This window comes from Lagopus muta, chromosome 18 (genome assembly GCF_023343835.1).
Source record: "Lagopus muta isolate bLagMut1 chromosome 18, bLagMut1 primary, whole genome shotgun sequence".
Taxonomy (NCBI): Eukaryota; Metazoa; Chordata; class Aves; order Galliformes; family Phasianidae; genus Lagopus; species Lagopus muta.
Window position 1 is genome coordinate 7,688,998 of NC_064450.1, and position 26,065 is coordinate 7,715,062.

General features: G+C 41.1%; 1 protein-coding gene across 2 annotated transcripts in view; it reads left to right on the plus strand.

Moving 5' to 3' along the window:
* Positions 1-25,352, plus strand: part of PRKCA (protein kinase C alpha) — a 113,915-nt gene extending 88,563 nt beyond the window's left edge. Inside the window, exons 9-18 of one of the 2 annotated variants that reach the window (XM_048965510.1) lie at positions 3,799-3,822; positions 6,632-6,775; positions 7,497-7,670; positions 8,559-8,650; positions 9,945-10,007; positions 10,260-10,398; positions 15,593-15,673; positions 17,067-17,174; positions 19,282-19,422; positions 22,752-25,352. In XM_048965510.1, coding sequence (XP_048821467.1) covers positions 3,799-3,822; positions 6,632-6,775; positions 7,497-7,670; positions 8,559-8,650; positions 9,945-10,007; positions 10,260-10,398; positions 15,593-15,673; positions 17,067-17,174; positions 19,282-19,422; positions 22,752-22,916 — 1,131 coding nt within the window. In that variant the 3' untranslated portion in view covers positions 22,917-25,352. The remainder of the gene's footprint in view (positions 1-3,798; positions 3,823-6,631; positions 6,776-7,496; positions 7,671-8,558; positions 8,651-9,944; positions 10,008-10,259; positions 10,399-15,592; positions 15,674-17,066; positions 17,175-19,281; positions 19,423-22,751) is intronic. The other variant, XM_048965512.1, reaches the window with a different exon arrangement.
* The last annotated feature ends 713 nt before the right edge of the window (positions 25,353-26,065 follow it).

Sequence of the window (26,065 nt, forward strand, 5' to 3'; positions counted from 1 at the left end):
CTTTTCTAAATTAAAAAAAAAATAAATAAATGTGAAGACTGCATCTTCCATAAACTGCCACAAAGCACCCCCAGGTCGGCTGGATGTATGCACACCAGGGGCTCTGTGGAGCTCAGTGCTCTCGCTGCTAAACCAATGGCACCTTCTCGTGGAAGATGGGAAATGGTGCATCTTTAATTTGAAATACACTTGTGGAATTCTAACTTCCATGGATCAAATAGTTCTCATGTTCACTGGATGTTTAAAAACATGGATGTGTGGGATATGTAGCATGCATATATTGTGAGCTAATGTATTACATCTGTTTCATCTGTTACATCTGTTTGTATACTGTATCCTCAGGGATATAACCCACGTGCACAAAGGATCCAATACCCAAATACTAACCCACACATTCACTTCCTCTCTTTCTTCCTTCACTAACCTCCATCTCACGAAACAAAATGTGCCAGCATTGACCGTGTGCGTCTGAACTTTTACCTTGCATGTGATCTCTGATGAATTTTCTTGCTTTATTACTGACCCAAATCACACTTCAGTCTCATACATCGGTCAGATTACAATTTAAATTACAAAGTGAAGCTCCTGCTTCACAAATCTAAGATTGCTGAAGCCGTTGTCACTTGGTAGTACCTCAACACCTGCGGTTGATCTGAGGTGATTTGGATGTTAGATCCCAGGGTTTTAAATGCTTAATTTAAAAATCAGATTTTGAATCTTGTTTTTATTATTAAAGCACGATTTTACAAGAAAAACAAAGCATAAGGTCACTTGCCTATACCAGGTATTTCCTAGTGCAGTGATGATGCCATCTGTCAGGCAGTGGGTCGTTGTTTCCTTACCCTCCATCCTTTAGCTGGTGTCTCTGAGTACTCCTCCTCAGTCCTTTACACCTCCTCTTCTTCAGAAAGAAAATCACATTTTGGTTTCATTGATGGAAATTGTTTAATGCAGGGAAGCCTCAAGGTTCTGTTTAAATGTATTTTAAACAATAATCAAAGCAGTTTGTAGGTAGTGTTTAAATATATACTTTTTTTGCAATAGGGTATTTAGCTGTAATTGCAGGTAGAACACACGAATGCACAGGGATGGCAGAACAGGTGGTGGATGGTCAATTCTCAGTGACAGTGTGTTGCAAAGCCCATTGAAGATGTTCTGATGGAGCAAAAGCAGCTTCTTGTGTTTTCACATCATGCAGAAAGTGCCTTCATTTCATGCGTGTGAGTGCTGACGCTGAGCAGCACTTTGCTTTTTGTCCAAGTGGGTTTTATGCTTAAAGCAAATTCTACACCCTATGTGGGTTTTTATTATTATGGTTGAGAATTGGCAGTACTTTGCAAAATTAAAAAATCTGTGGGAATGTGTATCAAAAGAGCCTTTCTTTTTTGGACACTTAGGGATTCACTATGCCAGTATTAACTAGAAACCCAGTGAAATTATTTTTATTTATTTTTTTATTATTTATTATTTTATTATTATTATTTTATTTTATTTTTATTATTTAAAATTATTTTTATTGCCACTATCATGTATCAGTAGGGTACGTGGCTCTAAGCCCCCCAGATCAGCAGCACTTTTGAGATGCTGTGTGGCACACTGAGGTCTTGTGTTGTCCTTTAGGATTCTCCTATTGCCAATAAGACATCAGCAGAACACACTGCAGAGCACAGAGCTGCTCTGAGTCAGGAGCCACGAGGGGTCAGTGCAGAACATGGGATGGCAGCGGAGCGCCTCTGCTGGGAGGCAGGCAGTCAGTCCTCATATTGCACATATCGTGTCTGTAAGTGCTAACCTGGCAGTGTTACCCCGTTTTAGCAATCACCCAGAATTCTTCGTGGGATTGCATTACTGCTCTGTGATGAGCAGAGCAGTGCTGCATCTGGATGGGCTCCAGCGGTGCTTCCTGTGCTTCTGGTCAGGCTCTCATCAGAAAGGCATTTTTAATCCTTTTTCCATATGGCACAAGCATTTTTTTTCAGGCAGTTCGTTTAAATAAAAGTACTGTTAATAACCAAGAGGGTAAATATGACACAAATGTAAGAGGAAGAAGAGGTGAGGGGAAAAGTAAACCAAAGATGTGAAGCAGTCCATATTTAACTCTCAGGAGTTATCACCCTCTCCATTTATATTTTCATGACCATTCTGTTTGCCTTTGTGCTTTCTTACTAACAATGGGAATATCATGATTTTTCTTTCTTTTCTTTATTCATTAACTATTTTAGCATTTTCCTTCATTTTCTTCATCCCTCGCTGGTGGGAGCTGCTGGGCTGCTGCATCGCCCAGGCCTGGGCTGGAACTTCTCTCTGTGTTGTTTCCATGGCTACAAAGCTCTCTGCTAATGAATTATAAGCTTGCATTACATTATGGAATTAAGCTTAAAACACAGTCTGGTGAAGTATTAGAAATGAACTCTCCTCATTTTGAGTTATCAGCATCCTGACAATTAAGTCGTATACACGAGGAAATGGATAGTCCTTCACAACATCTACAATTACATGGAATTGGAAATGCAATAATGTAAGAAACAATCTGCCACAATGATGGAGAATGTGTCGCTGAGGAGGAGGTTTTTTCCCTGCAGATTGTGACTCAAAATTTACTGCATGTGTTTTCTTCATTAAAGGCTTGCTAATGGCTCTGCCATTAGGTGTTCGGACTGGGAAGTCCAGCAGGGCTCTGTCCTTCCGTGGATCACTGGGGAACTACTTCAGCTTCCCCTTTCCACACCTGCAGTGTGAGTTCTGCCTCTCCCTGCCTGCTTCTCACCACGCTGTGCCACTTTGGGGTGGGATGTGGTTACCTGCAGTCCTGCAATGCCATTGAGTTACCTGCAGAATTAGGCAGGGAAAAGCTGGGGGCAAGGCTGATATGGGACACAGAGACATTTGAGGAGTTTTTGGGTCTGGTGGAACCTTGCTGCATTTTGAGGCAGAGATCTCATTAGTTTAACAAAGGGATTTAATTCTGGCAAGAGAATACAACCAATATTAAGAGTTGGGACCCCAGATGCAGCCTGGCCGCATTGCTGACCATCACAGCTGCAGGATTTTTGCAGGGAACTGAAGGCAGTGCTGCTCCCTGCTGCTGGATCTCCCACTTCCCATTCTCAGCAGTGCGTGGGAGCTCCATTTCTTTTCCCAGTAGGTGTCAGTGGAACCAGTACACAGCAGAGGGAACGTGGGGAGAAGATGCATGCCCAGGATGCATTCATACCTCCCCACGTGCAATATTCAGCACTGTTGTTAAAATTCAGTCTTGTTAAATATTTTTCATTTACCACTTTCTCCTCTTGAATTTACCCCTGGTCCATCTTCCCATTGCGCATCCAGGGACTGCTGGGAGCAGGTTGCCATGGCAACAGGGAAACTCATCCTCAGTGGCCTGCATGCCACCAGGCCTTGTGTTGGCTTCCAGGTCATGCCAAGGAAAATGGTGCAGGGTTTTCCCTTCTGAAATGGTGCATGAGGTGTGACCTGGAGGGTTGGAACCAGGACTGCAAACTCAGCTGTGACTGAAAGGAAGGGGTGGTGTTCTGTTGCTGTCCCCTAAACCACTTCTTTGTTTCACAATCATTAGATTATGGAAGAACATGTTCGTATGACAAACCCATGAACAGTTTTTACACTTAGGATTTAGAAAGCCGAAAACAACAAGCATTTTTTAACTGTGAAAGTGAGATGTTCTCTGAAACACGTCCTAAGAGATTCTCCAAAGTATCACACTGTAACTTCATCAACACTTCATGAAGAACTGCATTTGGGCTAAATGCATAAAGTGTGTCTCACCTGTGGTTTCAGGGTAAAAGAACGGGCCGAGATAAGGTGCGTCCGAGCCGGAGGAAGTAAGATGATGTGCATGTCTCGTTTTCTTTTAAGATTAACCCTTCTGCTACCAGTGCAGACTAATTCATCTTTACCGTACTGTTTTCTGGGTTTGTTTGCTGCAAGCTGGCCTTGTTGTGCAATGTTGTACTTTTTACACAGACAAAACCAGTTTATAGCGTACTGAGAGGGGGTTGTGGACAAATTTAAGCAAGCACCCACTATTGTAAAATCCCCTAATGTATGTAGTCCATATGGTGGCTTGAATAGTGATGTTTGTAATGCTCTAAAAATGAGGAAGTCCCAAAACAACGTGGAGCATTTAAATAACTTTATTAGAATGGCTCCATATGAAATATATTTTCCTCTAAGAAAGCAACCAGAAGGCTGTGATTCTGGTTAGCTCTTCTCCTTTCAGATGTACCTCTTCCATCTGTTTTCCATACCATTCCCTTTATTTTAGACATATGCAACTACAAGAAAACCTGTTCCAGTTCAAGACACTGACTTTAGGTAAACATCTGAGAATATACATGTGTTGGGCTGTTCCAGCAGAACTGGAAGAGGAAACAGTGCATCTGTCCAAGATCCAGAAAGATCTGGACACCATTTCACAGCGTCAGCTGTAGGAAACAAGATCTGCGGTCTCACCTGGGTGCCATGGTCTGTGTGTGTCTTGGGTCCCAACGCCCTGCTCTCAGCTGTGTGTCCAGAGCTCCCTGTCACTAATCGCTCTCCTTATGCACACTTTACCTATGCAAAAAGGCCATCGGTCTCTTTATTCCTCTATGGTCAGTGTTGTTGAAACAGCATTCGGTGGAGCTCTGGAAAATACTTCTATCCAATATCTATCCTTCTTTCAGTGCTTGAATTGGCCTTGACAGAGCATAAGTCTCAAACAGATTTTCTTCCCTTCTAATTAGTAGTAAAGCTATTGATCATGAGCAATCCTGGACGCAGAGGTAGTGGTGAAAGAAATGGTGTGTGGTTTGACATCTCACTTATGCAAATTACAACACACTGTGCTCCTCACCGTCACTCTATTTTAAGAACAGTTTTGGTTTGTAGTTTCCTATCTGAAATACATAAACTGTTTCTTACATGTAGAAACAACACCCCCACATTTTAAGGTATACACAAATTTGGGGTTGAGTCTTGTACAAGTCTTAAGGCCCAGTTAGTGGCTGTACTCCATGGTACCACTGGATTCCACCAGCAGCAGGAGCTGCCATTGGGCAGTGCTTTGTAGGATTGGAAACGTAGGCTGGTGCCCAAGACTTGCCCTTGCTAAAGGCTTTTGCAGCCCCTGGTCCTGTTTGGCATCTCCAGGGGCTGCTTTCTTACAAGTAAGCCATCACAGTGGTGGAACGAATTCCGTATTTTCACAAACAAACTACAAACAAAACACACACAAAAAAATACCAAAAATGCCAAAATTCGTATCCATGTGGCAGATACAAGATTTTCTGCAGTTACAAACCTAATTATGGCCTCGTAAGCACAGTGTGGTTGGTTTACAGGAGGGCCCCTTGTCATGCTCATGTCAGGAGGGGGCTGGTGGCCGAATCAAGGCATCCCTTCCTGTTTCAGACATCTAAACATGTCTGGGGAGCGGAAGGTTGGTATCTTCCAGTTTCCAGTTGAGCTGCCAAGGTCATACGCCAGGCCAAGCCTTTAAGGCCTTTAAGGCCAAGACTTACTGTGTGACTCTGAATACACTTTGATTACCAGACTTTGGGTTTTTTATCTGTAAAACCAATAATATGCAAGTACTGTCCTTTTGTGGTGTAGTAACAGAAGTAATTATTCTTAGATGTTGAGCATATGCCAATGGCATAAAATAAATTAACCACATTAGAGATTATTTACTATGCCAACTCACTAGCTACTTGGGGGAAAGCATTTACATTCCAAAGTTATGCTATTATTAAACCTTCTTGGCTTTGCTTCTGCTGGTGTGTGGGATAAGCTTGAGAACAAGAGGGATATTTTGTTGTAGCCTGTATTATCTTGTGGTGAATCTTACTTTTTTCTCTTTTGTTAACTTTGAGATTTGAAATGAAACTTACTTCAGCAATTATGTGGTGTCTCATGTGAAAATACTGAGACCATTGCAACCTTCTGCAAACCAGACTGTCTAGCCAAGACAGAACCTTTGTATGTAATATTTCCCTCCCTCCCTTTTCCAGATCAACGCTTGATTGAAAATCAAAGTTGATTGTAATGCTAGTTTGAAAGTGGCCATGTTCATCTGCATTAATCCTCATATGTTGTTTTTTTGATGCAGGTTATTTTTCTTAATGCATGTTAAATATTTATTAACTCTTGCTATGCAGAGTGTCTTTGAGAACTACATTTCAAAAGAGAATGTGTTGAAAAGACTGTTTTTATCTAGAGTACTCTATGTAGATGATAGCATGGTATTTTTGAAGAACGTTTTTTGTATTTTGAAACAAAAGCACCAGAGAAGCCTGCTTTTGGCATGAATATACGTGACTTCTTTTCTTTGGCTTTCAATTTTGCTTTGGTTTTGCTTCAATAACCAGATAAGTTCATCTGCTTTTATCTGGTTATACATGAACACATATTTCCACTTTAATTCTCTCAATAACGTGAAAAGTATTGTTGGAATGAATCTTTGAACTCGTGTCTGCACAGATTTTGTTATGCAGCCTTTCTCCCAAGAATGCCATCTCCAATGTGGTCATCTCCAACCTAGTGCTCACCCAGTGACCCACTCTGCTGAGGAAATGGGCTGCTCTTCTCACTTCCCCGTTTTTGTGTATATATGTGTGTGTATGTCCTTTAGAAAGCCAAACTTGGGCCAGCTGGTAACAAAGTCATTACTCCGTCAGAAGACAGGAGTTCAACTGTGCCATCCAACAATCTGGACAGGGTGAAGCTGACAGATTTCAACTTTCTTATGGTTCTTGGAAAAGGAAGCTTTGGAAAGGTAAGATTGTTAATAACAGTTCACTCCATTTTTTTACTCTTGAGGAACAGTAAATAAATCATTCTCCTTCTAAGAGGCAAAATCCAGAGTCAAACAGAAGTGCACTTCGGAAGGAGCAGAGTGGGGCAATTCCTTAAGGACTGGCAGGCTTCAGTCATGATTGGGCACTTTTTTTTTCAAAAACAGATTGGGAACAGCCTCACACTTTTGGGCAGGGTGTAAGAAAATAACTGTTAAATCCTCACTTCTAAGCAGTTTCAAGGAGATCAGGTCTACCTTTCTGACTTTGCTCCCTAGGTAACTGCCACTTCTGGAAGTCACCGGCTTTGGTAGGGCTGAATATCAGGGAAGAATCACGGATAGTATTAATATTTGAAATGTGTTAGTGGAAAGAAAGGACTGCTATTTTTCTGGCTAGTTTAACACCCATTTGTATGGTGATGTGCCCTTTACTGAAGTCCCCTGGAACTTAACATCTTCTCAGCCCTGGGGCAATATGTCTGCAATTCACCTTGGGGTTTTGGCTCAGGTTTTGTCTGAAATGACTGATGCAGCTCATTGCAGTGGGTGAGTAATTATGTTATTTTTGGTGTTTTGATCAAGTTGGTCTGTACCAATGAAAGGGCAAGCTGGATTGCCACCTATACAGCTCACTGAGCATGTGAGTCACCTTCTCCATTGGCAGGTAGGAAGATTTTCACTCCTGTTTCTTTTTGTGCAGGTGATGTTGGCGGACAGGAAGAATACAGAGGAGCTCTATGCAATCAAAATACTGAAAAAAGATGTGGTGATTCAGGATGATGATGTTGAGTGTACAATGGTTGAAAAACGAGTGCTAGCACTGCAGGATAAACCACCATTCCTAACACAGCTTCACTCTTGTTTCCAAACAGTTGTACGTGAGCTCTCTTCCTTGTAGCAGTGATGTTTTTCGTAATACGTGATCCTGAATTATGTCAGATCAATAACCTGTGTTATCATCCAACATATATATCATAGCTTCTGCACAGAGGAAACAGTGAATGATAAGATATCCCATGCAGTTACCCAAACTCATCCACCCTGAGAGCATGCTTGTAGGGTGTGATCAACATGTTCTTACCAAAGGCACGTGGAAGAGGTCAATTTTAGTCCTCTGAAAAATGGTGGACAGACCAATATGGCTTAAGTCTCACTTAAGGTCACTAAGTGGGAAAATACTACATAAGTACTCAGATATGTTGTAGTTATGTTTCACTTAAGATACCTGGATACGAGCTTTAAAATTTTTTACTTTGCAAGAAAAATCATCCTCCAAAATACTTTATTGCAGTCTTTCTCTAGCTGAAATAAAGTGAGAAAGGAATTTAGTATCACTGGTGAAGATTCAAGATACTTTTGTAAACGCTGTGACTTCTTTTCTTGCCTATTTTTAATCATCAGTAGTATATATATACCTAAATGTATTAGGAGGGATCAGAAATAGGCTGAAGACAAAGATTTTTAACCGTCTTTAATGCTTTTTTTGACATTTATTTTTAGCAGACAAAACTATGTGTGAGTAATTATGGGAACAATGTAAGCAAGGAATACATAAACGTGAGTCACCATTGGCAAAACTAGGCAGCTCCCATCAGTCATTGACTCTTGCAGGTTTTACAAAACATCCCACTTCCATTTCCTAATGTATCAATTTTACCAGAATGTACAACCAGTCCCAATAACCTTAAAAGCTTTATTCCTGATTGGTGCTTATCTGTTATTGTCTGATGTGTTCATGTGCATGTTTAATACTTTATCCTAGGACCGCCTGTATTTTGTTATGGAGTATGTGAATGGTGGGGATCTCATGTACCACATTCAGCAAGTAGGGAAATTTAAGGAGCCACAAGCAGTGTGAGTGTCCATGTTTGTATATTTAAATCACGTACTGACCTTATTTTTATACTGTAACAGAGTTAAATTTCTCTATCAGCCTATGCTTTAAGTCTGAATTAGTATTATAGGGAAAGAGACATTGAATTGTAGTTTACACAAGATATTTCAGTGTGCAGCTTATGAGAAGTTCTATGATGCTACATTTTATAGAAGTTTTATCTGTGAGAAGTCAGGAAATGATGAGAAGTTGTTTATGTACATAGTCCCTTTCGGGTCATTGTACATCTGGTGTATCAGTGAGTAACTGATAATGATATGTAGCATATTTAAATGTGAGCAGGCAGAACATCAGTGCCATTTTAGTCATGTTTATAACATCTCATCATCATTTATTAGTGTTTCATGAATCATTTACCAATGAAACTTTCAAATCAAGCGTAACCAATTCTGTTTAAGAAACCCATGGAAATAATTTCTTATTTTGATTTAAGTAATCAGGGCTTGCTTAAAGGAAAGGCCTTCTAGATATAAATTTTGAGATATAAAACAAAATGTCAGCAACTCCCTAAAGAAGAGCATGATGGTGTCAGAACATCCTTGGCTCCCAGCTCATGTACCATGTCCACCACCTGTTGGAAACGATACTGCTTTATGACAACTTGTGCCTGTGGAGCATATTGCAGCACACATGTCTGCAAACAGCTCTGGTTTCAGAGCTAACCTTTCATTTTCTTTAAGCTTTAAGCCTAAAAAATAGTCCTTATCTTCTTCCCTATAATTTATGCAGATCTGCAGCAACTGGCATCTAACATCCATCAATATTATATATTCTTTTACTGCATTCAACAATTATATTTCATATTGCAGTCATTTTAATTACGTAATTAATCCATTAAGAGCCTGTATAAAGGAATGCTATTTCTGCAAATGATTTAATGCCATATGAATTGCAGTGTAAATTGAGCTGCATCCTGAACTCGGCATTGGTGTGTGATTAGAGATAATGACCTACGTCTGATTGGTGCAGCAGCAGTGCTGTGCTCCAGCTGCACCTTCTTCTCTCTGGTCTAGAAACAAATTTTCAATTAAAAAACAAAAAGCTGCCCTATTTTGTCATCAAATTTTTGACATCAAAGTTAAATTTATCTGTTAAAGTCGATTGGAAGGAAGGTGCCTGTTATGTCTTCTACCTATAATGTATGTTTTTATACTTTACTGTCATCACTTTTTACTGTGATGCATGTCCAAAATATTTTGTCAGAGGCAAATCACGAGGTAATAAGAAATCCTTGGGCTTTTTCTCTTCACACAGGTTCTATGCAGCTGAGATCTCAGTTGGGTTATTCTTTCTCCATAATAGAGGGATTGTTTATAGGTGAGTACAATGTGTTGTAAGTAATTTCTGTGCTATTTTCAAACCCCAAAATGGTCAATTTCTTTGACTTATCAGTGAATTTTTAAGGAATTTTTAGAAATAATCACAGAAGTGTCATTCTGGTGTTGTTGCACTGCAAACCAATCCCTCAGCTTTACGACAGCTTTTCTGCACCCTACCCAACTCATCTGAAACCTTGAATATGTAAAGGAAAATGATCCTAAACGTTAACATTGAATTACTTCTTTATAGAGATCTGAAATTGGATAATGTGATGTTGGATTCAGAAGGACACATTAAAATTGCTGACTTTGGAATGTGCAAAGAACATATGTTCGATGGAGTAACAACCAGGACCTTCTGTGGCACCCCAGACTACATTGCACCAGAGGTAAATATTCACCATTTCAAGAGTCTGACATCCTCTCCATTGGCAGTTGTCAGTACAGGCATTTCACACCACCACGTGTTGATGGCTGTAGCTCTGGATGCTCTATGGATGGTACTATTTGTATTTCTGCAGGTATGTTGAATATCTCTATGAGTTAACACGAGGATATCTCTAAGACTTTGCTATTTTAAAATTTAGTTGATGGAAAACCTAACTTGGTACAGAATCATTATTTCAAATGTTGTTCATACTAGCAAGACTGAATGAGCAGGCTCACCCCCTTGTGATTATTTAATTTGTAGACTGCAAGTGTTACTATACTTGCTTGTGCTTTGGTGTAAAGTCAGAAAAAGTTTGTGGGTGTAGCCAATGAGGTCAGCAAACATTTTGCTGTGAGCAAACATAGTTTCTTTAATGTTTTTATAGGTTCACACAGCTGTCAAAATACAGGTAGTGAAAAGATTGTTCAGCATTTTTAGGAGGTCACAAATCTCATTGATTTTCAGGAAGAGACTCGTGAAATCTTGAAGTTTTTCCTTGACCTCCATACAAAGCTGCTTTGGTCGGCTCCAGGCCATGACTTACCAAAGCCCCAAGGCAGTGCGTTTGATCTCAGGAAAGTTCTGCTCATTGAAAACCTCAACTAAGCTGTAAGATCAGGGCTTGAATGGAGCTGACATAATAAATCCATCATTTGGCTGGGGTTTTCTGTGACTTACCAATACCTCTGTTGCATTCAAGCCATTGAAGTACTGAAAATCACATTCAAAGACAAACCTAACTGCAGTGTGTCTAAAGTGCAAATGGGATGCTTAGAAACACAGTCACGTTTTGAAGCACTGTGATAAAGAAATAGGACCTTACCATTAAGATTTTTAGTCTGGATCAGATTTATATTTCAGTACCTTAGGTACAAAACATGAAAAACAAGCACATGTGGTAGTTTGGAAATGATTCAACTATATGAATATTAAAATCTGGTGTTTGTGCTTGCTGAGCTTTCAAGAGTCTTGATTTGTTTGGCTGCAAGTTCAGTGCAAGATGCAGGATCCAAGATACGCTGAGTGTTAAGCAAGAGGCAGTGCTGGCTGGAACATTGCTGGCTGTAATTGAGTGTTTGTTGGAGCGGAGGAGATTTGTACACGGACAAGCAAATTAGTGTTAAAGGTGAATTTTGCCATCTCTGTGAAAGTAGAATGAAAAATAGTTTATTTTTCCAGTTGCTAGTTCACAGAATCACAGAATGGCCAGGGTTGGAAGGGACCTAAGGATCATGAATCTCCAACCTCCCCATTCATGCTTCTCAGAATGAAATATTGTGTATTATAAAAGCTTGTTTTTTTTCACAAATTGCTGTTGCTTGCAATAGGATAACAGAACAGCCAGAGCAGTATTTCATTTTCTTCTGTCAAAACATAAATGAAGCCAATATAACACATTAAAAAGTGTCCTCTGTGAGACAATAGACTTGTGTCATTTGATACCAAAGAACATGCTATCAGTGCCAAAATGCTCACTACAGGTCAATGTAGGTTTATTAGGTTTATTTTAATTTGCTGGGAAATCTCCTGTACAGCAATAACCCTTTTACCAAAACTTGAAGGAAATTAGTCTTCCTATTATCTTACAAACAGATCTTATATTTTTGTTAGCTGTATGATTTGCATTAGTTTCTGAAGACATTATGTTGCTAAGTAGGTCTGTGATAAACTTCAGAGTAAGGTTCACGTTTTGTCTGCAGGAGCATTTTAGCACATACCCATGAGCTAAAACCTATGATAGGTCATAATGAGCATAATATGCATGTTGCTGTTCCCTGTTGCATGGAGATAGATGAGCTGAATCTACATAAACCATCTGAAGTGAGTGTGTGGCAATCAAAAATAGAGAATTGGCTCCTATGGTCAACGCTGGGGAAGAATACCATGGCTGGGGTGCAGAGATCTGCAGGGACAACACAGGGACAACACAGGGACAATGCTGGTATTGCATTCAGAAAAGTGGACCTGCAAGCTTTGGTGCACCATAGAATAATGCTTTCCTTTTGTGTGTTTGGGGAAGTTAGCATTTATGACTTGATACACCGATATCCACTGATATTAATATTCCTTTTTTCAATCATAGCAAATTAAGAAGAGAGAAGAGGTTAGAGTTGTTGAATCCCACATCTGTTGGGCATGCAGTGGTTCTCTAGCACAGAGTATTTATTGACATGCTGAACTTAAGCATATAAATATGTATGGTCAGGGCAGTATAACAGCCTTGAAATCGATTAATACTTTATATTCCCTTGGTGAGTCAAGAGAGACTGAAGGAGATGGATGTCAAGAGATTAGTGGGAAGGGATTCTGGCAGCACCACCGCTGCCTGCAGCACAGGGCTGATCCCACCATGAGCATCCCTGCAGCACCTACAGCACTGGTTTGGAATTTCAGAAGAATTTAGATTAAAAAAAATCCTCTCCTATTCTCTTCCATTTAATAACCTCAAACCTTAAGTTCTAACCACACATTTTCGAGGATTAAGGGAGGGCAATAGGAATGCCATAGGTTTGGAAAGTTTTTTGTGCTAGTTATATTTATTTCTTTTAATAACTGTGGTTTAACTTTTCCAGTAGACATAAGATATGTTCACAGAAGATTCTCTCTCTTGCCTCTGGGATATAATCGTTTCATCCCATTTGGCTACCAGCTGCAAGCTGCAGTGATCTAAACATTCCTACAGATTGCTGGTATTAATCTCCACGTCCTGCTCTTCACTGTGCCTTCCTTGGAGGCAAAATAAAAGAAGAAAGAAAGGAAAAAAGCAGTCAACATTCCTCTGCCAGTTTGGGTTGATGAGAGAAATTCTTCCTGAGTTCTCAAATCCTCTGCCTGAAAAGGCAGAGCTTTCACACACAATGGTAGGTAGGAAAAATGGGAGATCTGAAATGCCAAAAGGCAATCATTTAAATCAGTGATGGAAAAGAAGGGGAAGGATCCTATCAATCTTCTGCTCCTTCCAGGCCTGTCGAAAGCAGAGATTGTAGCAGAAGGGTGTGAGTCTTCACTTATAGTCCCATGATAGCCCTCACTGCTCTCTGTGTCTGCTCTGCACACTGCGCTATTTAGTGATATGCCCCTCTTTGTTTATATACCCCTATTTATCCTGAAAGATCCCCAAATTCATACATGCAGATAGGATTCTGTTGGCAGCAGGCAGCGCTGGCTCTGGGTGCAGCTGGAAGGTAATGCCTGGTGATTGCTGGGTGAGGAGGAGGGAGCTGCAGAAAACACAACATGTAGAACTCCTGACTTTGTACCGATGCATGTTGGACTGTATATTGAAAACTCATCTGCTTCCTCCCACGTGTAATCCCTTCCTCAAAATGAGCATTCTTTCCTCTTCTTTACATTTTCCAATTAATGCTTGGAGTAACTGCCAGTGTTGTGTGTGGGTATAACTGTTGGTTTCCATGCATGACACACAGGTTGGCAATGAACGTGGCAGATTGCTTTCCCATGTTTCACTTGCATCACATCCTTACCAGCATTCGGCAGGTGATTCAAATGAGTATATTTAATTAGGATCAAAGGAAAACACCTTACAGTGTTATGTACATCGACAGACATTGACAGTAAAATGTTACTCTTCCTACCTTGCAGTAGATGCAATGAAAAAGCTGTTCTATTGCATTTGCAGTGGAACTTCATAAAATCACAGAACGGCCTGGGTTGAAAAGGACCACAATGTTCATCTAGTTTCAACACCCCTGCTATGTGCAGGGTCACCAACTGCCAGACCAGGCTGCCCAGAGCCACATCCAGCCTGGCTTTGAATGCCTCCAGGGAACTTTTCTGAAGTGGTGCATTTCCAGTCCCAGTTGAACTCAGTGTCTGTGTCTCTTACTCAGCATCCCACTCTCATCACGCAACCAGTTCTGCATGAGAGATGGATGCCAGCTCAGCAGGGCCACTGCTCCGCTCGTCATGAGCTTCTGTTGACGCCAACATGTAGCATCAAATAAATATTTCAGCCAATGACATAGGACAGGAATTTCAGTGCTCTCATGACGCTGACCATATGTTAGGTTAACTGTAGGAGGTTTTATTCATGTCAGTTCTGTCTCTCCTGATGATTCTGTTTGATATTCTCTCACAAAGGCAAATTTAATTGGGGCAGATTGCATTTGCTGATGAGAATGCTATTTAGAGAACAACCCAATCTTGACTTGCTTCTTGCTGGTTAAACAGACAACACCATTAGTTACATGCTTTGTTATGTCTTTCATTTTATGTCATTAGCTTTTTAAAAATAATGCCTCTTGTCAGTACTCCCATCAAACTCTTTGATGTTACAAGAAGCAGATCGTGACTAGCTGGACAGAGTGATGACCAGGATGAAAGCTTGTCTGTCTAGAGGGATTTCTCCTCTCAGGGCTATGGATCTATCTTTTTCTCATTTGCAAATTTAGATAAGATGTTCCTATCAAAACCTCTTACGGAATGTTTTGCCCTTTCAATCTAATGACTTTCTGAAAAACTGTCCTTTATTTTTTCACAACACACCTTGCTGTTCCATAAGACGAGAGGTCGTCAGAAAAAGGTTGAGGATGAAATGTTTTAAGATTTTCTGTGTGTAAAGGCACAAAACACTTGGTGTTTCCATTAGGCTGAGCAGCAGAGGCTCCTGCCCTTTTGGTGTGACTGGTACCTGGTTTCATACTACAAGCATTTTAGTCATGCAGCTTGGAATAAGTAACTGAGCTTTTCAAGGTTTCGCTCTTGAACTTTGTTTTTTATTTGGAGTGTAAAAAAGAAATCATAAACATTGAAAAAAAGGCTTAGCTGTTGATAATCTGTAATTTAGTGAGTCTTGTGATCTGAAGCCTTGACTCAAACAAATGGATAAATTTTTTGCCTTGTGCTAGTTGTGCTACTCTACTCACATTCTTTATTATCAAATGCACATCTCAGGATTTCCTAGAGCTGACTTCCCCAAGGTACTAGAACGTCCACACACACAGGTGGGTTTAGCTAGCATTTGCAAAGCTGTCCAACTCCCATTGAAACCAGTTACTATCTGGAGTGAGGATTCAGTATTGGCTTTCTGGGACTTTGCAAAGAACTCTGTTTGTCTCTGTGGCACTATTTATCTAACATCACAGGACTAGAAGTTAGTTAACATAGGACTTTGTTTTTATGTGATTTTACAGATCATTGCTTACCAGCCCTATGGGAAGTCTGTGGATTGGTGGGCATATGGAGTGCTGCTCTACGAGATGTTAGCTGGCCAGGTAAGGGTTACCTCTTGGTGGCTCCAATGCTGCTCACTTTCAAAACTTGCTGAAGGGCCAGACCCTTAGGGGACAAGCGTGGGGCCTTTCATACTACTATTATCTCCATGTACTCTTGACTGTTTCCGACTCACTGAGAATGTAGTCTTTAAGCCCTTTGTATTTCACCCCCATAATAAAGCACTGCCTTTGAATATGGTTTCTTTGTACTGTAATGATGTTATAAATAGCCATGTTCAAAACTGAATGGGAGAGAGACACTTGAGTAGGAAAATGCATGTCAAATGGAAGAAACACCACTTAGTAGTTTGAAACCACGGGGAGATTTTGTCTATGCTGTGCATTGCAGTTAAGTCACAAGAATACAGTTTTTGTATTCTGTGTCCTAGGGGTAAAGTATGGGTCTCGCTGCTCTAAATAAGCTTAGTTACAGACCCCTTATTCTGCACAGTTAATGAGAGGCTGCTCTCTGAGTCACTGAAGTAGAAAAGCAATGCTGTTCTACAGTAAATTGCATATAACTACCAACTTCGAGAGCTCTATTGGTCTTGAGTTGGATAAGATTTGTGCAAGCAGCTTTCAATGAGTGTTAGCTAGAGGTATGAATTTCTTAAACTTAAAACATACATTTTTAACAAATGGGTTGAATAGTTTCTCTGCTAAATCCCTTTTGACATTTTAAAAGTTTTTAAAGGGTTGCAGTGGCAGTTGTTAACATTTACAGTGTACAGTGCTAACATTAGGCAGCTGAGTGCTTTTGAGAAAATGAGATTTACTGCCAGCTGAGTCTTTACAGTGTCTGTACCCCAGAGACTCAGCCAGGGGCACTTCCCTCTTCACCTGTATTTGAAACTAAAATGCAGCCCTGTATTGTGATGCAGTCCCACCTTCACAGAAGCAGAGTCTACAGCCACATCTTATAAAAACAAACTGGGATTCATCTAGAATGAAGTGAGGGGTAGATATGCCTTAATAGAAGGTAACTGAAAGTTACAGTTTCCAAACTTTACCCTTTGAAGTACTTTTGGGTGTCCAGTATACAGTAGCTTTAAAAGCTAATGAAAGATTATCACAAAGATGGAATCACTGAAGGTACTCCAGCAAACCTTTCATTAACTTTCTGCCATGCTGGGAGCAGAAATGAATTTTTGTCATCAATTTCTGTCTGAGACTGCTAAACACTAAGCTTCTGGGTCAGCAGGTCCCCAGATTGCAGGTGGCTGGATGCTTGTTGTGTATTTCTGAGCAGGAACCTTTGCTTCCACTGATGCCTTTGGACATCTGTGATTGTCTGGAGGCAGCATGGATGCATCTTTTACCTGAACCACTATGGCTGCAGTATTGCTATACCACCTCATAAAAAGTGGAGAATTAACAGCATTTATTTTAACAGCCTCCATTTGATGGAGAAGACGAAGATGAACTTTTCCAGTCCATAATGGAACATAATGTTTCCTATCCAAAATCACTGTCCAAAGAAGCTGTCTCCATCTGCAAGGGGGTGAGATAGACGTTTCTTTATCACTAAGCTTCTTTTTGGCAATCCTTGTGAATAACTTTGTCTGGCTTTGATATGGTGCTTAGTATTTTAAGTGTAATTTCTGTCAGGCTGTGTTAAGTTATATTGTCATAAAGTGCTTGTCGCTCGGTGTCACTGATAAGAATTCAGCTCCTCCTGCTGTGTCTGCTTATTTTATGGTAAGAACAAATGTAAGAGGCAGTAGCTGCCAAATCCAAAGGAGGATCCAAGCAGGAGGATGGTGTGAAACATCTCCACCTGCCTTGCCTCAGCCCTTGGCTGTGCCAGCCCATGTTGGCAAGGTGGGGAGGTTTCCCAGTTTAGATGGATACTGCAGGGAACATGCTGTGGTCCTCAGCCCTAATCACAGCAGCAGAACAGAGGAGTTAATAAGAATCATTTTTTCAACGTGAATAAAGATGAGCCTATGTGACATTCTGTAGCATAAATGCATGGGAACTGTGGGGAAATCTTGACCCAGTTGCAAACTGCATGAGCAAAAGTTTATCTTAGATTGAGAGTTAATCTAATTTTTTTTCATGGAAAATAATAAATTTGATTTGAAGGGATTAGCTCAGAAAAATAGAGTTTGGTTGACTTTCTCTTGACTCCGTGCGATTCCCCTGGGTACCATCATTCCACAGCTTTTCCAAACCATCCTCTATAAAGCCTTACTTTGATGTCTTACCTCACTTTGCATCATGTCAGTTGATTTGGTAATGCCTTTTTTCCTTTCCTTTGCAAGCATGTAAGAAGTATTGCCCATAGCTTGGATATTAATCCTGTAAGGAAAAATCATCAAGAAAAAGAAAAGCTGTTTAGAACAATGAAGTAAAAGGAAGGACCACTCTAATTTTAGAACTTACCCAGTATAGACATGCTGCTTGTGGCTAACAAAAACTAAATGTTATATTTCTGTAAAGATTTATGCCTTGTTGTGAAAATTGTACGTTCACACAACACAATGTGAACCTGATCTAGTTACCTTGTTCTCAGCTCTCCTGCTTGCTGTCCATTGCACTGGCTGCTTATGCAAAGGGAGTTCAGAAAACTAAAATGACCACACAGCCAGGCACGGTGGTGCTGCCCACTGTGACCTGAAAGGGAATTGTCTGCTTGACAGCTTTTAGTGGATTCTGAGTGTGTTGGGTTTGGTGGTCATAGTAACTTTGGGACAGAATTATGACTGCTAGATTCTCATTTCTCTTATTTCTCCCACTGTTCAAGCAAGAGGGTTCAAAAAGCTTTAAAGAAGAGGCAAAGTTGCTCTTAAGCATGAAGAATGATGTGATCCATCCCAGCCCCAAGCTTCGCTGGCTTCCTGAAATTTGCTTCACATCTCTGTTATTTTAGGTTCTGAATTGGAATATGATCAAGTGAACATTTGGAGGAAAAGTAAAGTGGTACAGCTGAGGTTTTAAAAAGATGCGTTGTGGTATTGCTGCTAGCAGTGTATCAATCACATCTAATTGTAGAAGAGCTTTTAAAAGTCCCTGCAATACTGGAACTGAGAGCTGAAGGCTGCATTGCTCGATGCCTAATTGACAAACAAGATTTTTTATGAGCTTGTTAATTACAAAGCACATCAGTGTTTCCAAGCATGCAGTGCTGGTGTTGTTTTTTTTTTCCTCAAGTCTTGATCTGTACAACTGGGTGTAGTGTTGACGAAGATGTCGTTAAGGATGCGCGGGAGGAAGCGCGGATGAGATGCTGTCAGCTGGGTGCCAAGGAGCTGCAGGCTCCGTAGCGAGGCATCTTCAGCAGGCCCAGAGCAATGAAGGAAGGGCTGTGCTTCCTACAACTCCAGCAAACTGGGATTTATTGCGTTTAATTGATTGCTGAGGTAGGGTGGATGCTGTTCTGGAGATTTATAAGGCTGAACCAACAGACCAAAGATGGAACTGGGGAGCGGGGAGCAGCTGCCGTCTCCTGTGACCAAACAGAAGCTATACTCAAAAAAATAATTTTAGCTTTTCACAGCAATTTTATTAGCAACTTCCATCTCCGAGAACATTGCAGTCTGGGGAAAGTCTGCCTCGCGTCCAGTTGCAGTGCTCAGTGTAATCATTTGGTGTTTTCTTGTTGGCAGCTGATGACTAAACATCCCGCAAAGCGCCTTGGCTGCGGCCTCGAAGGTGAAAGAGACATCAGGGAACACGCTTTCTTCAGGAGAATTGACTGGGAGAAACTGGAAAACAGAGAGATCCAGCCACCTTTCAAGCCCAAAGTGGTGAGTTGGGGTGATGGCTGCGTTCACCCAGCACCTGTCTGCACTCGTGGGCTGGGATCTGTGCTGGCCAACGGATGCAATTCCTTCAGGAGCAGCTGAAAATTGTTACATCTTACTGTTGAATCTTTGCTCTCTAACACTGTTTTCACTTCTGCTGAGAGGCACAGAGCATGGCAGGTATAGGATTGTTGCCCTGTGCTCTGATCTGTTTGTCATTGCAGACGTGCTAGTGGGTCACCACTAACTAGTGTACAGAGGCAGGGTGCATTCCTTTCTTACTGCATACAAAGGCCTTTTTCCTCTCACCAGAAGAGGAGTTGTATGCCAAGAAGTGTTCTATGCTAGGGGAAATCAGCCTTTCCATAGGATGTGGATTTTGCATGGAAGGAAAGGTATAAATAAGCAAAAAAGCCATGCACAGCACTGCTGACACTGTCAGACCATTCCCAGAACTGTCTGTCAGAGGCGGAGCTTCACTTCTTTACAAACATTTTATGTAAGGTTTTCATTATGTCCTTCTTGAGTCAGAATTGAAGCTGACCATAAAGCAAATCTACCTCCACAACTGTAAGCTTTATTAGCTTGGGAACTGAGTGCTCGTCAGCATGAAGATGCTAAATCCTGAAATACAGTCCGGTTCCATCAGAGCACACTTCGTGGCGGATCCTGGATCCTGTTCAGAGCAGCTGTTATCTTTCCCTGTGGTTATCATGACCTGTTTTGTTTATACAGGCAGCTATTGAAAGATACCAAGGAGATTTGGGCAAGCATTCACATGGAAAACATCATCTTCCCAGACAAAAATCATTCAAAATCCAAGTCTAATATTTACATACCCTATGTATAACTCATTTATTGTGATTGCTGATTCTATTTGTATTGATTCCAAAACACGCAAAGCTTAATTTGTTTTAAGATGTGTTCGTATTTGTTGGCTTTGTTTTGTTTTCAGATAACCTTCCCTAGGAAGCACTTTGCTGCAGGAGCAATCCTGCTGCTTTTGCAGACAGACACAGTTCTCACTCCAACACAGAGCTGCAGATTTTGGGTCAGCAGTTGGTTGGTTTAAATAACATGTTCTTTTCTAGACTGACAATTCATAACCCTTAGGTGTAGGGTCATTGCTTGGCAGGAAAGACATTTTCTCATGCTTGTAAGAATTCTGGTGATCTCTTATTCTCAGTCACACCTTGGTTTCAAGACACAGCTGGTTTAAATTCCATTTATTGGAGAAAAAGGGAAAATAGAGCATAATTATGTAGAAACATCAGACTTCTCCATAAAACATCTATTTAAAAAAAAAGGAAAAAAAAAGTCTTTCCTGTGAAAACATCCCTGCTCTGAATTGGCTGCACTGCCTTAAGAAAAAAAAAAAAAAAAAAGCAGTTTTCCCCTTGTAAAAGTTCAGCTCTTGTCCACTCTCTGGACCAAAAGGCCAGGATATTCAGTAGAAAAGCAATCTGCCATTAGCCTTCACTCTTCCAAGGTTGAACAAGTGCCCGTTGTCAGCACACTGGTCCAGTACCTCAGCATGTATTTCTCATCTGAGATATAAAACAACTTGTGCCTGGGGCAGCAGAAGTACTCTGTAGCTCAGACTGGCTGGCATATCCAAGTCTGTGTGCCAGGTGTGTTGTAAGCAATTAAGAAACTAACTGAGCTGTTTTCAAGATAGGTTATGAGCCACATGTCTCGCCCTTGAATTCCCTTAAGGCTCCCCTCCAGTTTGTTCCTCCTATAAATGTGCACCTATATTCATGTTGAGTTAATTCAGAAAAATCAATGTTCTATATTGGCATATTGTACAAGTCATCTTCTGTCCTTTCAAAGTTACCTTCTAAGTCAGAAGATAATGGTTTAATGCAGTGTTATCCTCCAAATCCCAATGTAGATATATTCAGTAACAAAAATAAATGATAGTGCAGCTCTGCTTCAGGGTAGGGAGGAAAGGGTCAGGGACAACAGGAAGAAGTATTCACTGTGTGCATCACGCATCCACTCTTTGAGGAGCTCTTATAGTAGCTGGATTTGAAATAAACAGATTTATGAGTTGCCTTTGGACCTCTGTGCAGAATTGCTGTCTGTTTATCCCCAGATGAGCAGTCTTTCTTGCACCCAAACTCATTTTGTTCTGCTTCCAACTTCTCCCTTTTTCACTTGCTGCTGATTTTACTCTCCTGCCTTTCAACTGTTTCCACACCACTCCAAATTCCCCCTTTCAGCAAACTTGATTTCTTTTGTTTTCTGTTCTGAATGAAGAGCACTCAGTGTGGAGCTGTATGTAACCACGCTTCTCAGTTAGGCTTCACAAGTCTCTTCTCTTGGACAAAAAAGGAAAGAAACCTGTGATAGCACATTTTGCAACGTGGGCCTGTTCCCAGGGTGCACTCCATGCCCCACTTCCATTCCTAGGCAGGGAGCAGTTTGCTGCTAGTTTGGTCTGTTACCTCCTGCAGATGCTTGGAAAGAAGAATATCTTCCATTTCATTTCGTGGAGCTGATTGTCATTACTGCTTCTGGGGGTTAAACTAGGGGGAAGTTTGGAAGGCAAGGATCAAATACTTGCTGTTCCTGTACATCTCTGCAGTGTGCATCCAGCGCTGAGGCATACAGAATCACATGGACTGCCTTGTGATGGGGAGCACTGGTGAGGGCAGTTGGGTCCCGGTTTCTACCTTTTAATCCACTGTGCACTGTTATTCAGGTGCTGCTAAGCAGTTCAGTTCCTTTTCTGTGCTCACTGCTGTCTGAAGAGAGCCAGGTTTGTCTCTATGTCTCTGCTCCACACTTTTGAGGGCTCTCTGGTTGTGCTTGCAGTTCCCACGTTGTTCCCTATGAGGCTGCCCAGGATTTCAGTACTTTGCAGGGCCTCGTTTCATTTCTGCTTCACCGAGTGGGACTGAAGTGTGATTTGGAATAAATACCTTCTGGAACCAAGCATGTTCCTGATCTAATAATAGACAGCTGCATTATAACGTGGTATAATTTTGTAGTAATGATTATACACAAACACACGTGCATGCAAATGGATCTGTATGTGTATGCAGATCTGTTCACAATTTCCCAAATGTTACATCCGTATTTCCTTTAGTAAAACCTGTCTCTATATTTAAGCCTCTTTAACTTGCCATCTCATGGTGCTTTTCACCACAACTCATCAATTAAAAGCTCCTCTATTTGCTTGGGATTGTTTTGGTTCAAATATCTGAAAAGAAAATGTTATCTTAATTACTTGTAAGACTTGCATTCGTCCTGAGAAATCTGCAGACCTGCTGACTGTATTGCTGATCTTTTCAGTCTTTTTTCTCTCTTTTTTTGTTCTCTTGCAGTGTGGCAAAGGTGCTGAAAACTTCGATAAATTCTTCACACGAGGACAGCCGGTGTTAACCCCGCCGGACCAGCTGGTCATTGCTAACATAGATCAATCCGATTTTGAAGGGTTCTCCTATGTCAACCCCCAGTTTGTACATCCCCTCCTAGAAAATGTAGCATGAAACAGCAGAACGGGAACAAATCCCGCAGTAGGAAACGGTTCTTAACCCTAAAATTTTTAGGTTTTTGCCTTGGTTCCATTTGGGCCTGAAAATTATAGGGTTAAAAAGTGTGAGATGGGGGGGAAAGGCCACTTAGTGAGGATTTTGGCTTTGCAACCGAAACGTCTTAATGGGAGATAAATTAGCGTACGGTGCCCGTTTCTCCTACTAGAAGTCTCCACTGACTCGTCTGAAGTTCCCTGTTTTTGGTACATTCTATAGTTTTGTAGCTCCCTGTTGTCTTTTTGCTCCGTTTTTCACTCCGCCGCTGTTACAAATAATCCAAGACCCGACCTGAGAAGCACCTCCAGTTCTCAGTCCTTGCAGGGGACCAGTGCTCCCCGCTCCTATGGGCGCCATGGGGAGAGCAGAGCATGGGACTGGAGAGCGCCGGGGAGGAGAGGCATTGCAGAACGTGGTGGAAAGCAGTTGTTACCAAAACCTGGCAAATAAATACGAGCTGGGAGTGGGAGGGGGGGGGGGGGATGAAATCCAATTAGAGCCCAAAGCTTTGTGAACCGATCCTGTAAGCAACACCGAATTTAAACGCTCTCCAGCAGTGGCCAGATCTCTAGATCTCTGCTAAGTAGCATGTGATAAACTCGAGGGTGAAGTTTTGTCTTTAATAATAATAATAATAGTAATAATTTTAATAATATTTTTGTGAATTTTAATCTCCGTGAGATTATTCTGTGATCCAGGGTGCCATTGTTTGTTCAGTTGATTTCATTTACACCACTCCTCAAGCTCACTGTTGACTGGTTCTACTAACAATGTTTTACTATGAAGTTTGTTAACCTGGAATGTAAAACAGAACTGTAATCCCTTACATCTTATTTACGTGCGTGTGTTTGTAGTCTGCAGTATAGGGCAGTAAGTTGAAGGAATATTGTGTATGCTAAATTAACAAAAATGCAGTCCCAGCTGACTTCCTGATTTGTCCAGAGCAACTCGTGACAATTAATTGAGAATTAGTCCTACAGTAATCAATTTTAACTCAGAAAACTTGGGGCTGTACAATAATCAAGCTTGAAAGAAGCACCTAAAGCTTGTTTTATTGATAGAATGGAATTTAATACATTTTGCATATGCTTCATGCAATGAATTTTGCATGTTTAGTAATAACTCTTAATAATAAGGGTTAATAATAAGCAGTTCTATATTGACATAATCATATCAAGCATACAGAGTATTATAAAAGTTTTATAAAACAAATTGTGCTTTATTTGTGGAAGTTCCTGTTCTGAACAACATCATTTAGGTTTAGCTGAATGTTTTCTCGCTGTTGTTTTGGGTTGTTTTTTTCTAGTTTTTGGATATTGCTAATGACTTAGGGTATCATCTGTTTTTTTAAATGTAGATCTACTTTTAAACAATAACTCTACCTGCAGGTTTTATACAAGTTTCAATTAGGCTTTCATTTCATGTCTGCTGATTACTTACAGGGAAGGAAATAGATTTTATTTGCAATGATGAACACTGTAATTAATGCAATCTTCTCCTCTCCTATCTCACTTAGATACAAATTTTGATATTTCCTCTTAACCACTTACCAGAAGATCTTAATTCAAATATCAGTAAATATTTTTGTGCTTACTTTGGTTTTGTTACAGCATGTAAAATAATAGGCGGTGCGTTTTCCTTTTTTTCCCTTCTGCCTTGTCAATGGTAGCAGCCATAGGCACTCTTTGTCTGTCAGATGTGCATGACGATGCCAGAAGCATGATGTCTCTGTTGCTGCATGCAGACTGAATACAGTTTTTCCAGCATGTAAACATACTCAAGAAGTCAGATATTTGCCATAAAAGACTTACATTTATACTAGAATATGTAACCGGAGGGTGGCGGTGGGAGGGGGGCAGGAACCTACTTTCTAATCATCTTTTATTACAATAAAACATTGAGCCTGTGCCAAAGATTCTGCCAGAAAGATCCAGTCCTGCAGATTGGATGGCGATGATGTGCAGGAGTGACCGCGTGGCACCTGGGACAGTTTGTGAGCAAAGCGCGGTCGGATGTGAACAGAAGCGTCTGCGCGGCGCTCCTGCACCACGTATGCCTTCCGAAGCCGTCCTTTGGCGTCTGGGATTTGCAGCACTCCAGTTGTGTGAGCAGCCCTGCTCCCTTCGTGGTCACAGCCCTTGGTTGGAGCATCCCCAGGGAGGGCTCAGCCCATGGTGGATGGACCCAGCGCATCCCCCAACGAACAGCTCCCCAGATTGTTGCCTAAATAAAAGACCTCAGCCGTTTTAACATATTTTAGGAGTACAATTTTTCAACTATCCCGTGGCAAACATGTCATCAGCCAAGTCTGGGCATTCGTTTTTCTCTTTGTGTATTATATACCTGAAGATTATGGTATGTTGTTCGCCATAAAGCATGTGGACTAACGCAGCATTCACGACTATTTCTGTCTTTCTGATTGTTAGTAGCCTGCCATAGTTTGGGGATATCTCGGTGTCATGCTGTACAAGGTAATAGATTGTGGAGGTCAGATGCTGAGGAAATAAGGGAGCTCTCAGTGTTTAAATCTGCTAGGAGCAGGCAGCAGCTGGTGTAGGAATGTGAAAGGGAGGCTTCTGAAAAGGAGACTAGTTGTCCTCTAAAGGTCCCTTCCAACTCAAATGATTCTATGGTTCTAAGAAAAGGAAAATACGAGGAAATAGAGCAAAGCATGGGTTTGTGGAGCAAGAAAAACAGCACGTGGTGCAGCTCCCCAACCCAGAAAGAGGCAGGAGAGAAAACCAAGAGATGTTCCTGAATCTGTTGTTTCTCCTGAGGAGCTGTGCTGGGATGTCCATCTGGAAGTGGTTGCTGCTGGCAGAGCAGTGACGTGGTGCTCTCACTGGCAGTAAGGAGCTGGTCCAGCCTCTGAGCGGAGCTGCTCACTTTGTGGCTGCTCCTCATAAAACATTAAATGTCCAGCAAGTGCTTTCCCATGTTTTTTAATACAGGTGTTATTTATAAAGTGTTTCTCACAAGATGTGGCTTCCTAGACAGAGAGCATTTGTCAGCCGAGGCATTAGGACTGCTTTTCTTTCCCTCATACTCAGTAGCAAAGGCATTCCACTCTTTCCCTTCTAATGGAGCGAGGCCATCCCCATGAAGGA